Source organism: Opisthorchis viverrini, assembly GCF_000715545.1.
Source record: "Opisthorchis viverrini unplaced genomic scaffold opera_v5_271, whole genome shotgun sequence".
NCBI classification, from domain to species: domain Eukaryota; kingdom Metazoa; phylum Platyhelminthes; class Trematoda; order Opisthorchiida; family Opisthorchiidae; genus Opisthorchis; species Opisthorchis viverrini.
The window spans coordinates 355,062-379,251 of NW_008751929.1; the positions used below are offsets into that span (position 1 = coordinate 355,062).

General features: G+C 42.3%; 1 protein-coding gene across 1 annotated transcript in view; it reads right to left on the minus strand.

The window, feature by feature from the left end:
* Positions 1-16,845: 16,845 nt before the first annotated feature.
* The window catches only part of T265_09372 (hypothetical protein), a gene marked incomplete at both ends in the record, with an annotated part of 34,100 nt that continues 26,755 nt past the window's right edge, over positions 16,846-24,190 (minus strand). The window contains 3 exons of the mRNA XM_009175415.1: positions 16,846-17,609; positions 19,725-20,161; positions 21,527-21,864. Of these exons, the coding sequence (XP_009173679.1) occupies positions 17,391-17,609; positions 19,725-20,161; positions 21,527-21,864 (994 nt within the window). The remainder of the gene's footprint in view (positions 17,610-19,724; positions 20,162-21,526; positions 21,865-24,190) is intronic.

The following is a 24,190-nucleotide window of genomic DNA, read 5'->3' on the forward strand; positions in this document are numbered from 1 at the left end:
TATATATATATATATATATATATATAATGCAAGACATGAGTGGCTCAAGCGTTAGACTAAATGCACCTTGCTCCAGTCATTTCAGTGTAATGTTACCGATTGGAATGAAATTCTTGGATGCATCCTTTAGCCTGAGAAAAACAAATCACACCTAAAAACCGTTTGGTGAACAGATTTCGTAGTTTACATTGACATTACTGAATATGTCAGCGCCAGGCGGCGGAAGTATATCCACTGAAGGGTACTCAGTAAACAATTAGTCAATAAAGCAGGCTCATTTATACGCAATCTTTGGTAGTTTCCGTATTATACTGAATTTCACTCGATGTAATACAGTGCTCAAGCTCTGAGGTTACTATTGGAAACCCGTTCCGCCTATACACGATCAGACGAATTATTAAATGGGAGGCCCGCGTAACGAGAATCGTTTACTGGAGAAACTGCCAGACTTTTATTGCAAATATAATATCCCAAAAGTGCATGTTGCCTATCACCCTTATTCAGGCAGTTGGACTCGTTGCTTACGTGACTATTCAAAACACTAGTGATTTGGCCAGTCCTTCAAAGGACAACTGAAGTCAGATATTAGTAATGTTTTTTTTCGCCAAAAGGAACCATAGCAGCTTAGTCAGAATAGCCAAGAAGTATGCAGTGTTATCATCTCCTGTGTATCCGAAAACCCGAAGCCTAGGTAACCGAAGGACAATAACATTTGTGTAGACGTAATACATTACTCATAAAGTCTCTGGAGAAACATCATAAACGAGAGATTCAGCTGTGTCCTATGTAGGTCTCCCAACAGAACCAAACTGAGTGTATTTCGGCAACAATGAACTTTGGTAAACCATTCAGACAAGCAACCTAACTGTTGCGTGGCTTAAAAGAGTCACTTGGATGAAAAATAGGTGGTGGTTAAGCTGGAACAGCGACTATACAAAAGGGTATCTGCCGCGCAAAGCCAGGTCTTGACACCTCTGCCATTTCAAGCAGAGTAAAAATCGTCACAGCTTTAAAAGTGAAAGACCGGGGCCAGAAATTTCATAGGTATCATCTAGTTTGATGCCACTACCTTGAAAAGTTGAATGCTTATTTTACACTTCAGAGGAAATGACAAACACTATTTTGAGTTTCTTAGATGAACAGCCGAATAACACCCAAAGATTACATCACATTCAAACTTGAGATCCACTTAACCACATAGTTACTCAAAACACATGTGGTTTCAGTAAGCTCAAATTGCCAAATAAACTAGCAAGGGTAACCTCATCGTCGTCAGTGGCGTCAGTTTTATACCCATAAACAAGAAGGCTTGCAACAATAAAAACAAAACACCAATTCTTGTTCTCACTTCTTCCCTGCTCATCACCGTCCCGTTTGCGTAGGGAGTGGTGGCCAAGCAATCGCACTGAGCTCCCCTAAGATAAGCCGCAACGCTATTTGGCCTTTGTTACATTCCCAGTTTCGTGTTTACCCAGCTGCCACGTGGTTTTACAGCTGCACACCTGATTTCCACGCCAGGTTTGTTTCGCAGCAGCATTATTTGTGATAGCGAACACAAACGTGACCACCCACCCACATCTCCATCTTTACTAGTCCACAGCTAGCCACACCACACGATTGAGGTCACTTTTGCTCTGAGCTGCGAAAGGAAGTCACGCGTCAGTCCCGCTGTGTCCACCATTGCCGTCACTCCGCACGCCACCCCATCTCCTTGTTTCGCTCCGTCCCAGTCCCGTTTCCCATTTGTTCTCATTTCCTTGAACCTACAGTAGTTGCGATAATCTTACGATGTTCTCGTCTGTAAATGAACAATAGAACGAATTTTTAACCAAGTCATTATTGTGTACATACATCCTACTAAATTATATGCACCTTTATACGGGTGTTTGGTTCGGCCCAGCTCTGCTGGCCGTGGCGAAGGTGTGTGATGCTGGATGTAGTGGTTGTGGTGGTGACAATCCCAACAAGCGTAGTCATTCACAATAATCGTCTCCGACTAACTCTTACAGGAAATCCAACGCCTGTTGTCCAGGAATGTCAATCACAGGACAAAAGACAATGAAGAAATGAACTGCCGAAGTTAGAGCAGGGAGACCGTTTAGATGGGTGGACGGAATTACTGCTAGTGCTCATCAGTGCGCTTGAAATTAAAGGGTTTAAACAGTTCAAAATATCCAAAACTTCTAAATTCGGATTTTGTGTCAGCCTTTTCCGATCACTTGTGAAGTTAATTAGGTCAAACATAGAATGTCAGGTGTGACTTCTCGTACTACGTTCAGTCACTGAAAGAATCATTTGGGAGTAATCTCTTCCTTAGCGATGTCTGAGATAAATGATTTTGGTTTTTAGTCTGGGACGATAATCCACTCTCGAGCACTACTGTATTCCGACTAGTTGCACGAGTAACCAGCAGCCTGCTCCTTGACAGTTTGGCTACATTCGATGGAGCAGAAGGGGTTACTAGGTCACTCAGGACCCCTACTTTTTGGAAGGAAGATCAACCCTATCAAAATGAACGGGTTTACTCAATACGAAGCTATTTAATACAGTGATCTTCTCGAAATAAAAACACTTCCAACACCTGGTACGAAGTTTTTGCAGCAGAAGTGTTCACATTGTTGCTGAAGAAGTTGCCAAAATATGGACATCGATTGTCATAACCTTGCTGTGAATGTGGAGGTAGGATGGTTAGCCTCTATGTAAGGATTCGGTCCGATGTATTGCTAGGCCTGTTTACACCCACGCTTAATGAGGGCAATTCCGCTCACTTGTTACTTCAAGTTAGGCAACTCCGATATGGTTTTTCACTCCAGATTATTAGGCAGCCTCTCATCATGCCACCTGGCTTAAGTTTTTCACTTACCAGACACAAACTGGTACTTTGTTAAGTACAAGTGACACGGTATTATTACGGAACCTTCGGCAGTTCTCGCTGATTTTCCGGTCAAGTTTACGAAACTTGGTTGTTGCTATCGTATGAAAAACAACAGTTAGCCTGCATGATGTAAGGGGACTCGTCAGCCTAAGTTGAAGCGACCGATTAATGCATACCCACCGAGGTAGGCATTCAATGCAAGGTCTGTCTGACAAAGTCACAGAATGACCTATAAATTATACAACCAGATACCAGTATGAAACAGGGTCAAAATGATTAATGTACTTAAATTGGCACATCAATGTTCAAAGCCCTCTAGACGGGTGCATCTCACTTTCGTTAATGTAATAAGCGTGACAAAAATATTCTTCTGTAACCCAACAAATTTTGAGAAGACCTTTATGAAACGAAACATCCGATTGGATTAAGAATGACCTAACTGTGGCTTAAGAACGAAAAGTTACATTGACCAGTATGTTTGGACTTGGTCGGCCCCAACCAAAGGGATGCGCCCTAATGGTTGTGTTGGAAAAACAATCCCATTTTCACATAAAGCCAATTCACGCTGCTTAAAACGATAAATCTTGGAGTGTAGTGCTAAAGGACGCCGAAAATTGTACACATGAAGTGAACTGGTACCTCATTTTGAGGTAGAAAAAGGAAGTATACATCCAGTGAGTGCATACTGATCAACCCTACCCTGCAACATTAGCAGAGTACAAACACACGTTCCACTGAAAAGAAAGCTACAGTCTAGAAAAGTGTTCCAGTGCTGGAGCCACGATTTCTTAATCAGTTCTGTGCTAGAAGCCCACGTGACTGACTGTCAGCTACGTGTGTCAGTGTCACCCGATGGGCTGTCAGTCCAATAAATAAATAAATAAATAAATAAATAAATAAATAAATAAATAAATAAATAAATAAATAAATAAATAAATAAATAAATAAATAAATCTCCCTGTTTATGTTTATTGTTTCTGCTTCAGTTTGAATGGTAGAAAGTAAACCATATAGCTGCAGGGTGATATTATTTCGCATAAAATAAGGACTGTAATGGACAAAGTATTTCTGCAAGTATTCTGCGTCTTGTTTGTCGCAAGATGCTCATCCATATCTCTGGTTTCCGTGCCTATAAGTCTCGCACCGAATAACCCAGTTGGTTACATTGTCTTCTGCTTCGGTGTACTTTTAAAATGACAGTGTTGTAAGCTGGATAATCACATTTCTTTTTTTATGTTGGCTGTTGCACGTTAACTCTCTGTTGTTAATAACGTAGTAGAATCGAGAGCGGTAATTATTCTCCTGTTTTAAGTGTTCCGTAGGGTGTGAATCCCTGTGGGTGTCAAATACCTATCCCACTTGCTCATCAATAGATATCTGTGAAGTAATTTGTCCGCTAATCATTTAGGCGCATCTGCAACCATTCGGGATTCTCAGCTATGCTACTTAGAACAAAGTAAACCGTTTGCACACCGGAATCACCAAACATAAGAAACTCCGATGAAAAATTGATACAAGTCGAATTGTCACCAAGCGCGTGTATTCGTTGCTATCTGGAGTTCATTTTTTAATATAAGCATCCACTATTTTGAGCACATTTGAAGTGTTATGGAAATGAACACGTTGCTGGGTTGGTTGACAGTTGTAAAACAGCAGCTTGCGGTAAGAAATTTACATGACAAAAGGAGCTGTCACCTTTGGAGTTGTAACTTACTTGCAGACTGACGTTGTCATGACGCTGGTGACCTAGTGGCAGGCTATCGGCAGATCGGTACGTTCTTAACCTCATATTCTGGACCATTGCCTTGTGTCTACCTTCGAGGGTGAACTAAGGGGCAAAGGTGTAGATCGTTTGTCAACACCCGAATTCTAAATCGTCTGACAATGGAACAAACCATACATGAGCCATTGGAAGTTGGTGATAGGGGTTAACCATGTGGCCAACGTTCACTTGCTGATTTCTCCACTTCTCACTACAAAGGATGGTTCGACACACCGCCAATATTTTCTGTTTCTCAGGCCGATATTTCTCAATACTTTAGTTTCTAAAGTGAGAAGTTTGAAAGAATAAATTATTTACAAATATACAGGCTGGGTGGAAGAATGGATATGTCGGCATATTCAAAAGCTAAACATCACTCTGTACGTCACGAATCACACAAGGCAACTTTGGTGCATATTGCACCATCTTGCTAAAGTCTTAGTTAAAGGATACGCTAGCCCAGTCAGTTACTTCTAAGGGAATCCAGGATCTTAATCTGACCAATTGTGTGACAATCACCCCATACCGACACTCGATTTATCCAACTTTCCATAGGTCTACACGACTCTTAAGATCATTCGGAGCGCCTCCTGGCTGATCCAATAACCAGCAATTTTGCGGAATGCAGGTTACTAGGGTGAGCTGTTTATCTGTCAATCTGTTACCCAATTTTTTCAACCTGCTTCACATACAGCCCATAGCTTGATACGGCCCGACTTTTTAAGCTTATTGCAGGGGAAGTAAGTAAAGGCTCTCCGCTAGAATTGTCTCAACGCGAATGGAGTTCATAATTTGCTTTACCTAGTGTTATCCGCACTCAACAACAAAGGGTTCGAAACTGCTCAAAGCAAAGAGGCAGATGAGTGTAAATGATTATAAATGAGTACAAATGATTTGTAGTTCCCCTCTTTTCACAGTGAACCGAAGAGATGAAAAGAAAAACATTCCTCAAAATGTTGTGGGGCCGGAGTAGAAGTGTCCCGGAGAGAACAGTATTGGGAACAAGCGTTTGCAAGAGAATAGCCAAGAAAATTGCCAACCAGTTTCCATATATAACTTGCAATCGTAGTATTAAAAACCTCTTTATGTGCCGAATTAGGTTTGAACAACGTGCGGTAACTGGATGACTCTATTAATCTGATTCATGCAAGGACGAAAAACTCGTTTTCGCAAAGAAACTGGACAGCTTTCTCTGCCCAGACATTTGCACTGTTCTTGAGTTCCCGCTTTCTTGCAAGATCTCAATATTTTCCAGAGAGTAACTGGAGCGCATCTATTTCTTAGTATGGAGACAACCGTAAGCTTGATAAAACCATCGCTACCTCCAATGATTTGGCCAATTTCAGAGCTCACTGGTCTTGTCCACTTCTCGAATTTTCGTAGTTAAACAACAAAAAATTATTCCACTGAAGTACCAGGTTTCAGATCACAATTTTTCTAGATATGGCTGCTGTGGAAATCTAAGTATAAATTACAAAGTGGTAGTTTTTATTCAAAAAACTATGCACGCGCGGTGTATTTCGCGCGGTACCTAGAGGCCGGCATACTTCACACCATCCTTGTTGGAACTGGGTCCACAAAAATAAGGGCGGAATTTATAAGACGTTTATCCTACGTTCCGTTTTGCTTGCTCTGTCAATGATCGTTCAGCTGTTCATAGCTGTTTTACCACCGGAAAGAAGCAAAAGGGATGAGATTCTGCTACTTTATCCAAGCATATACAGTGGCAGTCGAGATGCTGAGGTTGTGTTCGAACTACGCACGTTTCGACCAACAAATTCGCGTCTTAACCACTGAGCAAGAAAAGTGTAGCAAAAATGTAATGAAGTTAGATGGCGGCACGCCGTTTTTCTCATACTGTAGGTGTTTATTTATGATTATGTAAAGGGGCAAATAGAGAGAATTGGATCTTAACTGTCACAGAGCTGTCAGGAAACAATTTCGCGACTTCTTCAGGAGTAGCCCCTAATGACAAAGGCCACTTCAGGGAGGGGTGGCTTATCAGGATCATACATTATACGCCCTTGTGAAGTGATGGACCCCAAATGTGAACGAGTACAAAAATTGCAGTACAAAGTCCGAATTTCAACTTCCGAATTTCGACTTCTGTAACACTTTCGTTAGAGCTCATCAAGTGTGATAGAACTCATGGAGCCGGATGGATCCCCTATATTCGACAGTATATCAATGGTCTTCTAGTCAATTCTCAGAACACAGGCTGCTTTTAGATTTTGTTGTGAGGACATACAGCGAAGTTTTTATAAAAGTAGTTTGGGACCATCAGCCCATTATCGGTTCTGCCATGTTTGAGGTTCACTACGTAGGCGTAGACACGTGAAAATGTTAAAATCACTCCCCGACCTGAACAGAAGCTTGGCTCATTATCAATATCCTACTGATTACGAGGGGCCTAATCAAATATCCAGCTTCATCGATTTTTTCGTGCAAGTGATCCCAAAAGCAAATATTCGACCAAATTGTTTTCAAATCACGGATTGGTTGTGTAGCCATTACCTTGAAGTTTTTAAAACTATTGGACGAAATTTCCTTGCATACGTGTATATTTGCTGAAGAAGGCATCAACTTTGCTGTTCTGGGCTTCCTTTGGTAATTCCACCGAGTTTAAATGGCAATCTGGTAAGACTGGACTGAAATCGGTAGTCTTGGTATTGATATTCATCTCAGCAGGGTTGTCGACTCTAGTTAGTTCGTCAAAACCAAAAGCAAGGAAACCTCTATAGTACGTCAAAGTAGACAGATTTTTCAAGCGTTCAGGATCGATATAATAGCTACTAATGACGAAATATGGAGGCAAGACGACTCAGTGGTTGCAACGCGAATTTACTGACCGGAAGGTCCGTGGTTCGGACCCGACTTCTGCTTCTCGACTTCCCCTATCTAGGCTCGGGCGACCTGCTTCCCCTATCTGGCTCGGGCGACCTGGCAGTATCCCAGCCGTCGTGCTTCCTTCGAATTGTTTAACTGCTGGACACCGAAAGGGTATTTCAGCTGAAAGATTATCTTATATTATTATTGATGACGTAATATAGTGAAGAAGATACGCAAAAACCAATTTCGCGTGCCACAGCTAACGGGTTTACGAGTTAGGACCGTTTTCCGCTTAGCGAGGAGTGCATGACACAAATTGCACCTGTAAAACAATTTTGCAGAAGGAATGAACACTGCACCTAGCCGGTGTGACAGGAAGAGGAGTATGGAAGTTGAGACCAATAAGTAGATTTGTGATACGGTAATCTACTGTTATTTATAGTGAGATCAAAGGGTCAGCTAGCAAAAAACTCATCTGAACACCAATTCGGCCTTGTCGGGAAACTCACCTGAAACCCATCTTAATCTCTCGTTTTTTTCCATTCTTGTAACTTTGGTTAGCCTCTTCTGAAAGTGGAGATTTTACATTTTCTTTCACTGAAGTGCCATCATTTTCTGTCTTAGGGGAATCGTAGTACGTAGTCTTTTGGATAGTAAGTAAGACGTAGTAAATTGTTTTGTGTTAACGTACCTCAAATCACCAGATGTAAAACAGAATGAATAGTCGGAGTGGAAATTTTTATCATAGAACGTGGATATTTTAGTAGGTTTCATCACACTTGATGGTATGTATTATTCAATCTGGAGTGATATAACTAGCCATGGAATTGCATCGCCAAAACAAAATGAATAAGTCGGGCCGAACACACCAAATTAGATAGTTTCAGTGGTCATTAATACCTTGCCTGACACAACTACTTACGGGAAGTCGGTTGAGTTATTCTGTATGCTGGGATACCAATCTTGCATTGTTCGAACAGTATATGGTACTCCACTCTATAAGTTTCCACACTGGTTGCTGAAGAAATGAATCACATCGGGTATCTAGCCGGAATACACTATTCATAAGGTTGCTGAACATTTTTCGACAGCGAGCGACCGGTTTCGCCTTTCTTAAGGCTCATCATGTTTCGCGTCATTTCGAATATCGTATAAACTGAAGCACGAAGCGGTTTGGTGCAGCACATCCAGTTGCTTAGAAACATCATAAACGAGCTATTCATCTGGGTTCCGGGTGATTTTCTCGCAACACCAAATTTGTTTGCAAATGAGTGTATCTCACATCAGGTTTAGTTTGGACTAGCTGACATGCCGATGAACGGTGGTCGTCCGCTCTTGATAACTCACAAACGGGTAATGCGTGTAGTGTATGCAAACTGCTAATTCTGATGTGAAGCCGGGAGATACATTCGGTAGGTGAACGTACGAAGGTTTAAGAAGCGTCGGTTAGCTTAACGATGCCGGCTTCAGTACTAGTCCTTTTACCTCAAGAAGTCAGCTCCTTTAAGCTGGCGGCTAAGATTGAACTTGGTTTAAGTAAATTAGCTTATCAATACTCTATGAAGTGCTATTGGTAACCCTTTACTTCCACTGTGGGACTGAAATTTTCAGTTGCACCCAAGTGGGGTGACCGACCTGGACTACCATTTGAGTGTGTTGACGTCATTACAACTGCCCGGGTTGTTGACATCCTGTCTTATTTTCTGGGACTTAGGCTGTGTTTGTGTGTCGGCTCGGGTCGCATAAGGAACGACCAAGTGTGCGCGGGTTCCAACGAGACAGTTTGATGTAACAGGTCACCAAATAGACTTGATACTGCTGACAGATCGTTCGTGAAAGTCAAATATCCTCACGCTATCAGCTATGACTTTTTCATCGGTTGCGTGAGGGAACACCGGGGAGCAACGAGAATCCTCTAAGGTGAAGCCCAATACTCATTCATCTGGACCGTGGCCTCAAATGACATCCAGCAGAGAATATGGGGTTGGATTCACAATATCTAAAACTTTACTTGCGATAAGTGTCTGTAATCCAAAGTGCATAATAATGACAATTCAAATTCAACTAGCAAAAGGGCTTTTTGCAACGGTCCTAAGCGTTTATGCGCTCACATATTGTTGCAAACGATGTATCTTCTTGAATAAAACCACTTCAAAGGTCATTAAATGAACGTGTTTTGAGGAAAACCGGGTTCAACACTTACTTACATGTGGAACGTAATTCAGTCAACACCCGCCAACGACCATCTTTTTCTAAAAGAGGAGTTGGTCGAGATTCAGAGGCCTACAGGGAGGTACTGGAGCCTTCTGGGATTTTATCAATGAACGGCAATGAACAAAGACTTGTGTGCTAGTTTGGAGTTGACCGAAGCTTCACTTCTCCACCCTGTGAACCGTCCGCCCGAGGTGAAATGCGACCAATTCTATCGGATTACCCAACACACAAAGAAGCACCGAATGGGCGGTTCTCCAACGTTAGAAGAAGTAAAAATTACGATTTTGTAAATACAAAGCAGGAGGATTACTCAGAAGCATTGCTCTCCAAATTTGAGGCTTGGCGGACGAGGACTATAACATGAGTTTCTCCATCTACTCCGTTCAGTATAGAAGCCGAAGGTACTCCACGGTACTGGAAGGATCCTAACAGCGTGTCATTATTTAAGGTGAAAGAAGCAGACGATAGACACACTTCAAGTGGAAGTGGCCTATCGTTTTCGAAAAAGTTTGGTAAAAATCAATAGATTATTTCTGGGCAACGTTTCGATTTTGACATGAAAGCTCGTCAGGCTAAGTAACTAGGTTACAATGTTCGTCCAGAGTTAAGGCATTGCCTCTAAAAAGACATGCAGTCGAGTTTGGCGCATTTCGGGTTTCAGTGGATCTCAATTCACGAAAGTTAGCAATCCATTCGAAATTGATCTGAGACGAGGGCCCCTTGTCATCACCAGCGAACGGTCCAACCTGTAAAAGCGTCTATGTGTATGGGTAAAATTGGAATTGCGGGATATCAATGCTCTAATGCCCTATCATCCACGAGGTGCTGACGACCACTTGACGTAAGTTCGCTCCAGTTCTTGAAAAATTAAACTATCACCCCTAAGCATTTGTGTCGTCCATTTACCCATGACAAAGTAATTTGTTTGTCCGGGGCAGTTAACGGAAGATACCATGTATTGTATTTTTCAAATGTGACACATAAGGATGGATGGATAATGCCCGCACACATTGTAATATCATCACATTCTGACCGGCAGGCGGCTGCCAAAAAGTCTGTGAAAGATTGTCTGTCAATCTTATTTCTTCGAGTTTACGTTGTATTCACAAGCTCATCGCAGTAGCACAGTTGGCTTTTCGAAAAAGCGTCGAACTATTAGTTTTTTAGCTATTAGCCGGGAGGTCGCGAGGTTGAAATTCGGTGGGGTTTAGTGAGATGAGCACTGTCGATGATTCCTAACGGGGATGAAACATTTTGCAGTGCTGCTAGGTTTTCAGCATAGATCAGCTTTGCGTACATGACGGAATCTTAGTTGAACAGCCTTCCGTTTGCCATTTCAAGGTATTGGTTTCTCTTAACAAGTCGTTTATCTACGAATGTAAACTTTAGATGTCGCAGCTGAGAAAGGTAAAATAGTTGGAAATTGATCAGGTGGCTGTTGATCTGTTCGCCGAGCTTGGCAATTGATTTGCAAACCTGATCAATTTCCAACTAATACACCCGAGCTACCAATATTCCAACACATTACCAAAGGTAAAATAATTGCCATAAAACGGCATTTGTCCTTTACCCATATCCATAGGACAACGATCAGAAACTGCTGCTTGAAAACTTTCTGTCCGCTTGCAGTCCGTGGTCAGATTTGTAACGGTCTTCTGGACGCCATAAGGAGATGCATTTGACACGATCGTCAGTGCATGTTACGACATAAATATCAACTTGCCTAATTGATAAATGCTCCGTGGCTGCCTGTTCTACCGCCTTCGAATTCACTTAATGGAAGAGTTTGGCAGAACAAAAGGTGAAAACGGCCCACTAGAAGCTCACGCATTATGTGGTTCGGTTGCTAAAGCAACAAGATTACTGGCATCGATGTACATATATTGTTGCTTCTGTCAGAGCTTGTGTCTTGGTTCGGCTCAGAAATGTAGTTCCGAATTTTTAAATAGGTGCATAAATTAATATCACACTTAGAAGGATGCCAGTGACGAAGAGTCTACAATATGCTGCGTTGATCATTGTTTTTTATTACGTGTACAGCAAGGAGGTCCAAAATGATTGAATTCTCTTGGATTTTCGAGCAGTTAATCTGGAAATTTTCTTGTTGCTTTGATGGCCAGACTTGGCTAACGTTGTCACTGGGGGTTCGGTCTTCCTGGGAACCCCATTTTCACTGGGCGGACGTTGGTGAATTCTACTCATTGCGTCAGTAAGTGATTGGTTGAATACAGCTATTCATCATCCGTACAAAACTGTTTTAAAGGGTGGGGGACCTAAAAAGATCAAAGATGTTGATACTTCTGTTCGCTGAAACGTGATATACAGTTCGTGTTCTACAAGACTTTGATACCGCCGAGGAAGTAGATAAGCGCGAAGTGCGATATAGATTCCAGAACCAAAAAAATCAGAAGAACGCTCAATCTAGCGAAACGAACGATTTTTTCGGTCTTGTCATGCGCCGTATAAACAGTTTCGGGTGTTTTCAGAGAATCAAACCACTTTCAACTACGGCCGGGCAACTTGCGCCTATTGACCACCCTTGGATCACTTAAGTGTGGATAGGCGGCAGGGTGTAAATTTGTTTCATGAAAAACTGTGAACTTGAAAGTGGTTAATAAGACCGCCACAAGCGTGCACTTGTTTAAGATTATATACAGCTGTTATCGGTGATTAACTTCAAAAACTACTGAATCTCTGACGGATCGAGTAACATGTGACAGGAGAGCACCCTAATAGCATTGTCTTAACCATTCCTGACCACCCCCAAAAGGATGCAGTTTTGTGTTGGCAGGTCCAAACTGAACTGTCCGTACCAACGGCCAGGCTATTTGGTTGACGGTGGGGACTGAGCCCACCTGATGAGCCTCAAGAGGGGTGAAAACGTCGTGGGCTTTCGGAGAGTCGTCAGTAACCTTTAAAATAGTGTACTGCATGCATATGAAGCCACTGAGTCATAGGAGTAAGACTGTTTGAAGGGTTTTGATCTGATGGAATGGTATGGGGATGAATTCACTTGGGCTATCCTCCAGCTAGTATTTCAGCTACTGTTTCATATTGTTTTGCGCTCTGCTAACAGGCGAACGAGTGTAGAATACATGTTTTGAGCTGTAAAGTATACTCTAGCCGACTTGGTCATCATCGTCAACATCGCCTTCATTATCACTAACAGCATCCCACTAGCACTACATTACCAAAAAAACTATAGGTTAGAATGCCCTAGAAAAGAGTGGGAAAGGGGAAGGGTAGGTACTTGGTGCAAAGAAGTTCATAGGGAAGAACACTGAAATCAAAACACGTCAGTATTGTGTTGAAGTATAGTGACTACGATGGAACTGATCTAAGGTCCTCGGCCAACCCCCTGCGACAAAAGCCCGGCGAGCAAAGACCGATGAGTTTTAGCTGAGCAGTTAGAAATGGCATCGGTTAGGAAGTAGCGTCGTGCTCACCGCTGGTATCGGTTGCCTACCGCGTCACGCAGCCACACACATGGAGAGTCACTTGGGTCACATTCAGAGTAGGGCATAAAACTCAAAACAGCTTTCATTTCACGCAGTCGTGTCATTGCCTATCCTCCGGAAGGAGGATACAACTTTTTCTTGGATTGACTGTAGCACGCCATGTCCCGCTTCATCCTTCCAAACCTGATATGTCCATTTTCTTATTTGAAGATCCTAATTCCTTACCAAGTACCAGCCTACAAAACTTTTTGTAGGGCACACGCTGCACCGAAGACACCGGATATCAAATGCTTGCAGAAAATTCAGGTCCTTGAATGGGAGGGTCAAGCCTTGTAACCATAGGGAAGACCACCCTCACAGCGGACTTATATACACAGCCCTTGGCTTCAGCGAACTACCTATCTGACTGCGTTAATGACACAAGGTGGTGGACTATGCATGCATCTTGAGTATCTGCACCTCAACCTCATTTGTTGTGATGCAGGCAGTTTTCGTGCAGCTGTCAAGGTACGTGAACCGACCAGCAAACTCAAAGTCAAGAATTTCCGCGCGGTACAAGGAAATGGGATATCCTGAAGTGAAACTGAACTGTGAAGGTGCATACTACGTACCCAAACACACGGCGAGCTCCGACAACCTATTTTGAGATTTTTGCGAGAAAATGTTTGTCAAGCAATACGATGTTATCTGATAGTCCAAATCGTATAACATCTCCCTCCAAACGTGATTTCAATACCTAGCTTCATAGTCCCTAAGAGTGTGCACCCCAAATTAAATTGGATGAACGAATTGAAAAAGGAAGAGGAGAACCCTGAATAACTTATCAAGTTCTGATCATACTTCTTTTTACTTCTCAAACCGCCCAGTTTTGAAATAAAAACGTCACGAAAAACGTTACAGTTCTAGTGCATCACCATTTGGCCAAGCAAATTTGGAAGAGCTTATTCATCAACAGAGTCAAAGGATCCTTTGAATTCGGAAATCCCTTGTTTTTGGATGACCGCGCTGTTGCTGAAGCGTTTGATATACGTAATGATGTGGTCAATGCAATTCTAATCAAGTTGAATCTTGCTTAAAGATTTCACACTTTTGTTCCACGTACCGAAGTCTGGTAGTGGATCCAAACATCATAAGTGGCGTCGGAAGCACCGCATTGTCTCCTAAACTATGCAGGGTGTTTATAAACTGAGTTCTGAAAATGTCAGAAAACAACGCAATGTTCACCGTGAAAACAGATGACTAATAATTTCTGGAATAATCAATCAATTTGACGAAGACGCCCTTCAGTTTTCGTGGCCAGAGTACCGCCAACAAAATGAGACAGATATAATGACAGGTAAGTGTATTTTTTAGTTTGGTATTCAGGTACAGCATAGGACTGATGGAAACTCGTCGGTACTAAGCCTAACCGATCAGACTTTAGAAGGACGAAATCGGTGGTGGGTTGTCACGGTTGAGCTACCTTTTGAGTAGCGGGTTCTTTCAATAGATTGCATCAACCATTGTCCAAAATGCTCACTAGAGGTGTAATCCAATGTGAAACGAAAGGGGTTGGTTTCTGGCTTACGGACGATTCTTGTTTCGGGGAAAAATCCTTAGTCGACGAAGAATACAGTGCAAATGGGATATGCTCCCGATTCATGTCATAATAACTGTCAGTGACAGCTAGAAATATGAAGACGCATGGATGCTCCCAACCTAGTCTACGTTTGTTTCAATCAGAAAGAGCTTAAGTGTTGGCTAAGTTCTAGTAATTTGATGCGAAAGCAGTATACAAGGAACGTTTCTTCAAAAAGATGAACAGAAATGCTCGTTGTCTACATATGGCATGGATTTTATGGTTTTCCAGCTTTGTGAGATGCCCGAACGCTTTCAAATGATCTCGTTTCTATTGTTCTCATTGAAAGTCCTTTAAAACGGGAGAAAAAGTTGGTCTAGTTTAAAGGTATTCAAGGGTGTATCGATTTCTTACGTTTTGTGATTAAATAGTATGCATACAACCGATCGGGTAGCTAAAGTTTCCCGTCAGCATTTATCTAACCACATGAATGTCACGTGAAGGACTAGTATTCCCAAATATTCACATCTTTTATGCAGTCGCTAGCTGATCGCTGTCGTATTCAAACCATCCGATATGCGAAACACAAACGGCAGAGTTCAATCGGCCACTTAGCTCTCTGGTTCATACCGTCTCCTACGTCTGTTGGTAGGCCGAGATGTCGGCCTTCGTCGTTGCAGAGGAGGTGTCACGCTGGGATTGTTATTCATTTCTCTCTGATGCAGACTTCCTTGTGCAGCCCACAACTTACAGGCGCGCCAAAAAAATTTGGTACAACATCATAGGGAAATGCCCGTGGAGCTTAGCAAGAAAGGTCGCGGAAATTTTCAAATAGATCTACTGCTCCGTATCTGATAGAGATTATTGATGGCACGATATGGAAGAGCAGCCATTTGTGAGCTATGAATTCAGCAGAAATAAGGTGTAGGGTTGCCAAATTTCCTCCGCGCAAATGAGAAAAGGTGACGGACTAAGATTTTCGTCGCAAGTAGCCCTTATCTCAACCATTACCGAGGGATCCCGTGAACAACAGGCTCCGAATGCATCTTATCGCTGTGCTACCACGTCATCTATAGTTTAGACAATGTCCAATGCTGCTGAACTCAATGTTTGAAAGCACTAATTTGAGTGAGCGGGGGACTAGCTAAGTCAGAAAGTTTTCACAATGAGAATGGAAAGTGAAGTTGTGACTAGCACACATCCCTAACGACTAATTAAAAACTGTTTTCGATATATGACGGTACCCCACTTTCTCGTTCGGAGACCCCGAATTCCCATTCCGTGATTTTTTATATATTTTTTGTTAAAAGTATATTTATTATTTTAGTAAACTAAGCTTTTAGTTTGCTGTTTTGGCTGACACTGTACAATGCCCACACTGCCGAAAGTAGTCAAAGCGAGTTTCGCAATGTACTCACTTTTCTAGCAACGGGAGGAAAATTGAACAGACAACTTATGAAGTTTATACGTCCACCGCTAAAACTTCCATATAGTTCGGTTTAAATTTGGCCTGGTAGATCCAAGTATCTTCACTGTCGGGGATAAATCAAGCGACGACGGTAGCTGTGCATGTTTGGCCGCATATGCACGCTTTCTCAGGAAGTCGGGATTCTCAGTAAAAGTGCTGTTTAAAAGACAGGCTGACATGCTTTTCCTTCTTCAAGTTTGGATGGTCCACACGATCTTTCTGTAGCTAAACTGTTGCTAAACTACTGTCGAAAGGATCATGGCTTCGAATCTTTCTCAAGATTCGTTACACAGCTGACGCTGGTGATTTTTACTGAGCACAAGATTGCTTTGGTCTGCCTTCAGTCTAGGTGGAGTTGAGGTACCGCGTGAATATTCTGTGCTTAAATAAGGTGGATACGAAATTGGAGTCTACTTGCGGAGTTGTATCCCTTCAAGGTAAGCCATTGATTATTTGTTATTGTGTTGATTCTTTTGTCAGGAAGATGAGCAGTTACATGCAGTTGGTTGTGAGGAATCACGTACATGATGCAGCTGCCGTTGAACTGAGCGCTTCTGCACTTTGAAGAAATATGTATAATAAGAATAATTTCGGTTGGTCATCCCTCCGGGAAAAATGACCCTTCAGAGTCTCCCTTGTCCAAAGTATAAAGGCAAGGTTTTATCTTCTACCGGTGCATCTGATTTATCTTAGTTTTGTACACTTCTTTTTACAATGTGTGGAAACATACGTGACGCGCTATTGACAGCTGTTCGCGGTTGAAGCAAAAAAAAGTGAAAATGTACTTGGAAAAGAGTCATAGTGAAATTCTCTTTTCAATGGAAAGCGTTTTTGCATACATGAAAGGCCATTTTCTGTGTCCTGTTCGCAATAGATCACATGTGGGCTAGACTGTAAAGTACATGAGAAAGCACTTTAAAGATGGAGGACTGGCTAGTTGTGGGCCTTTTGTTTCCTCTCGCGCTCAAAAGAGCATGACCAGTTTGATAAAAAATGAATGACAAGCTCGCAGAATAGTTTCTAGGATCAGGTACAGCGTTTGCCTTGTTCAGTTTATCGAAGCATGCAGCATTTTCGTAGGTTGATTGTGAAGATCGGAAACTCCTCCGAAATTGGATGGTAATCCACAGTGCGTTTTAGTCGGACAGTAAGTTTAACAGACACGGTTATCCAGTCAATGTGTCCTTCTGAAGAGATGCTAGTTTCGGTGAACCGGGTTTAGTACCTCACTGCCATTCGTCAGGGTGTCTCGGTTCATCTGGATCTAACAAACAACTTATGTTGAAGCTTTTCTTTGCTGAAGTCCTTGTGGTTTTTGCATCCAACATGACTGGACGTTTAAGACTTGGTTCATCTGGTCGTGCTTTACCCATTGAATCGTTTTCATCAGTACCGCGCGCAGTTTTAAATGAACATAACTCGGAGGGCTGCACGTCTGGGCTATTCTGTGGGAGGGTAATTAGGAAAAGACGAGAGTAGTTAACTGCATGCAAATTTTCTGCAAAGTGTAACAAACGCAAACTTAATGACAGTGAAACAGGAACAACATACACTACTTTTACCCTTCGAATGCCGAAGCACCCAGCTCTGTTTGTACTGATACAAGTACAACCAGCGGTGAACTATGGTGTCTTACTCAAGGTTTTACCCTTTAGTGGTTTGCTCAAATTATAGAGGAAAAATAAATCCGTAATCGTTTGACGAGGATCAGAAGAAGCCATTTGTGAAGTTTGGTATGACAGACAATCCCGTGACTTTTCAAGTAGCATTTTTCGCGCGCAATCCATCTGTGGACCAAATGGCTTGAATTGTTGATCGAAGTTAAACAGTATGTAACAACCCGTTCGCTGCGATTCAGCTGTTTATTTAAATTCGAAATGACCAAGCCAGAGCTTCGTCTGACCATCCGCGTTTTACTTTTCATTTTCGTCAACGAAGCGAGCAAGATTCCGAATAATTTCTGTGTTTTCTCCGTGTAACCGAAGCAACCCTCCACAGTCAAGGTTAAAAATTGGGATTATGTAATTGAATTGGGAGCTATCCGAGCAGTGTGGAGAATGGGCAAAAGCGATGTCATAAACGGATATAAACCAATAACCACTAGCAAGATAAACCACTCTCCAGAAGAAGATTCATCAGTGTATCGAGACAACACTTTTGAAGATTTTTTATTGACACTTTGTTCTGGACAGAGCAATTTAAAGTCGACATAGTGATCTGTGATGGCGATAGTCCTGCTTTGCTGAATAGGATCATACAAGACCTAAAAGACAGGCTCCCAGGAAAAATAAAGTCCATTTCAACATGCACGTGATCACACATCTGGCATTACTCCTTCAAACCAAAGGTTGACGGGGGCTGGTGATGCTGAATCCATATTCAGAAACCGGTGTAATTTCGCTCGGTCTGGGCTGCTACATATTTGCCTTCTTGGCCGCCAGATGGATAATATGATGAATTGCGTCCAAAATAATTAGATTCCATCAAGTTATTGACCAGTCCTCATTCGGTAGAACGCAGATTATTGACATTTCACCAAAACAGAATTGTTAAAGCTACTCATTACCTACCATATGACTGATTTTCACTGGATATCATGCAAGGATGTTACTGTAAGCCACCAAACTAAAATGTCGAACTATTTAAAGTGTTCATCTTACATGCTGTTATACCTCTCCACTTTAGTGCGTTGTTACTTATTTTATGCAAACAAACTAATCAACAAGTTTTCATGGGATGCAGGAGGAATGTATGAAGTTTTTTACCCTTAACATTAGTATAGCCATGTATACGATCGACGGGATGACAAGGCGTCGGGTACACTGACAATGAAAAGCCCGCATCAAAAAACATGTCGTTGATGTAGTGAGTGAGGAATGCCCAAGAGCAATATCAGTTGCCCGACAAAACTTCAGTATCTTTTACCTTTCAAGTCGGTCCTTCAAAGAGTATGATAAACCGTTTGGTTATCCTTCTGGCCTTCAGTCCAACTTGTGGAACAGTGGCATCATCGGTTCCACAAGTATGGAGCAATCACCTTACTGCTGTCGTGGAGGTAGGTTTGATTTTATCCCACTACTGACTGTCAAAAATTACAGCACATGATCCCAATTTCCTGCCTAGCTGAACGGTTTAGGATTTCCTGTAATGTATAAGCTTTGATGGGGGAGATTCTGACACTGCACCCATTCCTGATCACTGCAGTAACGTCAACCACCAGTTAGTGTAGCAGTGCTTGCTAGGATTTCCTCCCTTTATTGAAAGACTACCTGTTACCTCAATTTTCTAAGTTACACTTGGTAATATCCTTGACTCGTCAAGAAGCCCTAGAGTCGTGAGGTTAACGGACACCTGCGAACACCCTCCACCTGATGAGTCCGAAGGAGGGCGAATCCGGCAGTAGTCTACTGAAAACTTTTCAGCAGCCTCATAAGTAGTATTTTCCTTCAAAATAAACTTATTGTGAATTTATGAAATTCTAATGTCTTGTGAAAAGTCTTCTCATTTTGCCTTTCCTTACGGATCCCGTCGACGATATGCCACGTTAATATTCCTCTTACTTTGGGTTTCAGTGGAAGCGTTCCTCCAATTTGTACACGTCTCTCTGTTAACGGATACTCATCTTGAGCTGTTTTGTCCATCTGCGTTGCGTGACCCAAATAGCTATGAGCACTTCCAAGGACGGTAGAAAGTGTAGCCAAGGCAGATATTGTTTCGGGTCCAAGTGAGTTGTGAATTGTGTTCCATAAGGCAGGACTAGGCAAAAGGTTGAAAGGGGGACTCCCCATTTGGTCAGCAGCCGGTCTGTTTGGAAAATGAGGGCCACCGAATCCATGCAGACTGTTAGGTGGGGACATCACATCCACCGATTTATGCTTGGCGTTTGTTGCTCTCCAGTTATGCAACTGTAGATCGGGATTGACTGATACCGGGCAGTGGTGTACAGTATGTTGTGATTTGGAACCTGATAGGAGCTGATCCTTTGAATTCGCAAGCGCTGGGATGACACAAAGCAGGAAATCTATTAAAAGTTGATACTTCTACCGAGCTGTTAAGCGAAAAGCATCATACTGCAATTCAGCTGTCCAATACACCTTCAGCGTGGCTGAGTGGTTACAGGTTAGAATTTATTGGTTCGAACTCGACCTCTGCCTCTCGGCCTCACGTGTCTAGGCTTGGGTAACCGGGCAATATCCCAGTCCTCGCGCTTCCTTCTAGTGGTATGGCAGTCAGGCACTGAAAGGGTGCGACAGCTGAACTATTACTACTGTATTTGAAAACTGTGGTGCCTTGTGAACACTGCAACGCGACAATGAATCCTCTAGTAACTTTCAGTCCACCACCTGTAGGTTCTATTGGGTTTACCCAAATTTACCAGTTTATTTTATGGTAGTGATAGTTTCCTTATTTCAAGTTTACTTGCGCTCAGGGACAAACCCTGTGAAGGAATGGAAGTCCTTGTTTGTTTACTACTATTGCTCTTGGCTTATGGGAAGGCAGACCACACTGCTGTCTACACATGTGTTATAGTGATCACAACTCTCTTGTCCTGACAACTGGATGACGACGACGGTGATTGGCACTGGCTTTGCTTTTTGGTCTTTCAAGCACTTGTGTCATATCTCCCTGTGGTATAGGAAGGTTGCTTTGAGTCGTTGGAAGCAATCAGTTTGTCGGTCGTAAACCCATTTCATTTTATGAGTTCTGTGATGCAACTGTGAATATCTAAGCGAATAAGAATGAAGTACTTATTGCTACATGAATCTAAAAAGTCTGAAGAAAGGTGTGAAAGAGGAACGGACCCGAGAACCAACAGAAATATCAGACAATCTGTGGTCACGATATGCACCTCAGGTCCAGATCAGGTGTTTGAAGGGCTGTTTACAATCATACGAATCGGCTTGGCCATGGGTGCGGTACAAAGACGATATGAATGTCTTCGAGAAATACACTCATTTGCAAATGAATTTGGTTTTCACGGGAGACTCAGTCGAATCACTCGTTTATGATGTCATAAGGTTGACGGAAACTCGGAGACTGCGCCTACTTGATGACCCCCAAGAAGGGCTAAACCGGTGGTGGGCTGTCGAAGAGCTTTCAGCGACCTTGTGAGTAGTTTCCTTTATGATGATATGAATGTCTTCTAGCCCCATTTCCTCACCCAGCACATTCGAGTGAACACCAGCAACAGTAAACACATACAGAGTCGGCCAGAACGGGAGCACTGCGGAACAAAAAGTATCTATAGAAAAATTGGACAAAATTTACCCACCGATTTCTTTCCTAGTGTTTTGGCAATTACCTTATACTGTAATTATGTTAGTTGATTCGACATCTAAATTCAGTCGAGAAATGAACATACCCTGCCAGTTTTTTCGTATCCAGGACGAACTGCATAAGGGTGATTTCAAAGCGCCCAAATCTCCCTGTAAGTCCGTATGAGGAGAGATCGGAGGTACACGAAGTCCGTGGGTTCTTACTGTATCACCTGTCTCACTGAGGATAGTGAACGGTGTGTTCTGTGACGACGGACAGCTTCCTGTCAAGATGGTGCTTTGAAATCGTGTCCGTTGCTGTCTTGATAGCAGACAGACATCATCTGAACTTCCATTGGTCTGTAAATATACACCATTTGGTGACTCGGCCTCTTCCGGGGAGTCAGTTGAGTGGGTGCTCGAATTATATTGGGTGCGAGGACGTCTAAAATGAGATAGCATTTGGAAACAAGCGGTGTTTTATTGTGAAATATAAGTGCACTTTGCCTCTAGAACGAAAGCGATTGTGCGTCAAAATGAAGACCCATTAAAATCTCGGAGTTAAGTTTTTTTCAATTTTAAGGGAAATACAGCCCTTCAAACGCCTTAATGTAAAATTACTTGTAGGTATTCCTTTTGAAGACAGGGTTCTGCTGGAATTGGAAACCTACAGTGTCCTACAGTGTCCTACAGTCTCCACTGATTTAGGTACACTATCCGTCCAAAATGGTGGCGAAATGTGAAGTTTATTTTTGCCCAAATTATCGAAGTTTCAGCAGCCGATGAGCAGTAATATCAGTGGACCAAACAACAGCTGAATTGAGCTCAGAGTGCAAGAATTCTTTTTATTCCTTAGGCCGCCAGTTTCTAGAGGCTTATGATGAAGAACAGCACAAGTTAATGGACAATACTTTGTGGCGGGTGGTTGGTATATATTTGGGTGGCCGGAAATTTATGATGAAGGAATCAAAATTTATGAAGTTACCGGTGTGTATTTTGGTCGTAACCATGTGTCTGACTCAGTTCACATTTTTGATCACTCCCTAGTCGAAATGACAGGACAATGCCCAGTTGTAAGATTTTTTATCCGAGAATCAATAACGCTATCAAGAATCAGGGTAAGTGAATGTAAGTTTTCAGCCTGACACCGATTTTCAGCTCATCGATCATACAATCTACTGAATGGTTCCGCCTGAGATCATTACATAACTCTTACGAACCCTTAATGTTGATATGCGTTTACTCAGAAAAAACTGTGAGAACAGTTGCTTGTAAAAGCTAAGACAGAAGACTGACAAAACACTGTCGCCGCAGTTAAGTGTCTGAGTTACTGTGAGTCATCATGTACATGTTTAGAAGTGTTAAATATTTTCATCCGAATTGGTATTACAGACCAAATATCGAAAGCTTTAGAAGACTGAGTTGTTCCTTTTGTTGAATCGGCTAAAAGAGTGCGATGTGCTTCGGGAGAAAACTCAATTGATGGCCATTTTCAATCCCATTATGGACTGAGTTGCTGTTTCCTGTTTGTAGCTGCGTTTCGCATTAGGCATCTTGAAAATAGCGTTTCATATGTGACATTCAACAAAATCTATATATCTTGGTCCAGGCTTACGATAAGGAAGCGCAGGCAAACATGCAATATCTAGTTAGTTAGTCCTAGTGTATATGCTCCTTGATTTGGTCTCTATTCGACATTTCATCAGACTGCTAGTGTTATCTGTGTGACCATGAACCCTGGGATTTCAAACAAGCATTTCAACTCCTATTTTCGAGGAAAGAAAATAAAATAATACCTTGAGTTTTTATATACTCATATATATACCCGGGTTTAGGCAGCTAGCTATACAGTAGCCAAGGATGCTTGGTGGATACTGCTTGTTGCTCGCACCAAGGCCACCATAGAGCAGGACAGTTTCCCCACCGTCGAGCGAATTTTCTCTTCAAAACACATCATAATAATCTTTTTAGGAGATGGTGTCATTTTGACACGCATAATACGTGAGCATTCTTAGTCATCAGTTAGACTTTAAAAACACAACTAAAAAGAGGTCTTTGGAGAGGGGAAATCTTCTTCCCTGACGAAAGATTTTCATCTGTTGATCAAAGTACGCACTTCTGGGAATTTTCCCATCTATATTCGTAGCTGTTGCAACCTGTCGATAAGAAAATCGGAGTAGTTCGTCAATATGTGCAAGATTTGTCTTCTCTTTTTACTTGGGCCTCTGCAGTGGATAGTATGACTTTTGTGTGACTTTTGCTTACCCCGATGATCTTTCACACAACCTATCTAAGCGACAGTATGTTTTCCGCATACTTCTCAATCAGAAAGCACCCTGTTGTAGACCCTTATATTTAAAACGCGTCCTTCTGCAACCTTATTCCAACGGTATAAGCGTAACCGAATGAATTCCAAGAAGCATAAGTCGGAGTTACAAAAGTGACGAAATACTCACACCTACGGAGCGCTTCGGTGCTATCAAAAGATTTAGTTGAAGCTCGCATATGCGGTACACTTCAACTGAAAGTGGTAAGCAAAAGCCGCCTCATGTTTCAATTGGCATGACATTCGAGAAATCGCAGTTAGTTATCCTTACAAGACATACGGCTCATGGGTTTCTGCAAAATTTTCGGCAGCTCGTTTCTTGTTTCATTGTTCTTGAAGCTCGTCAGCTGGCGGCAATCCAGGAATACCCGAAATGATGTTCGGCTTGTGCAACAGACAAAAACACTCACTTGCAAACTACTAGCTACCTTCACCTATCAAGTCT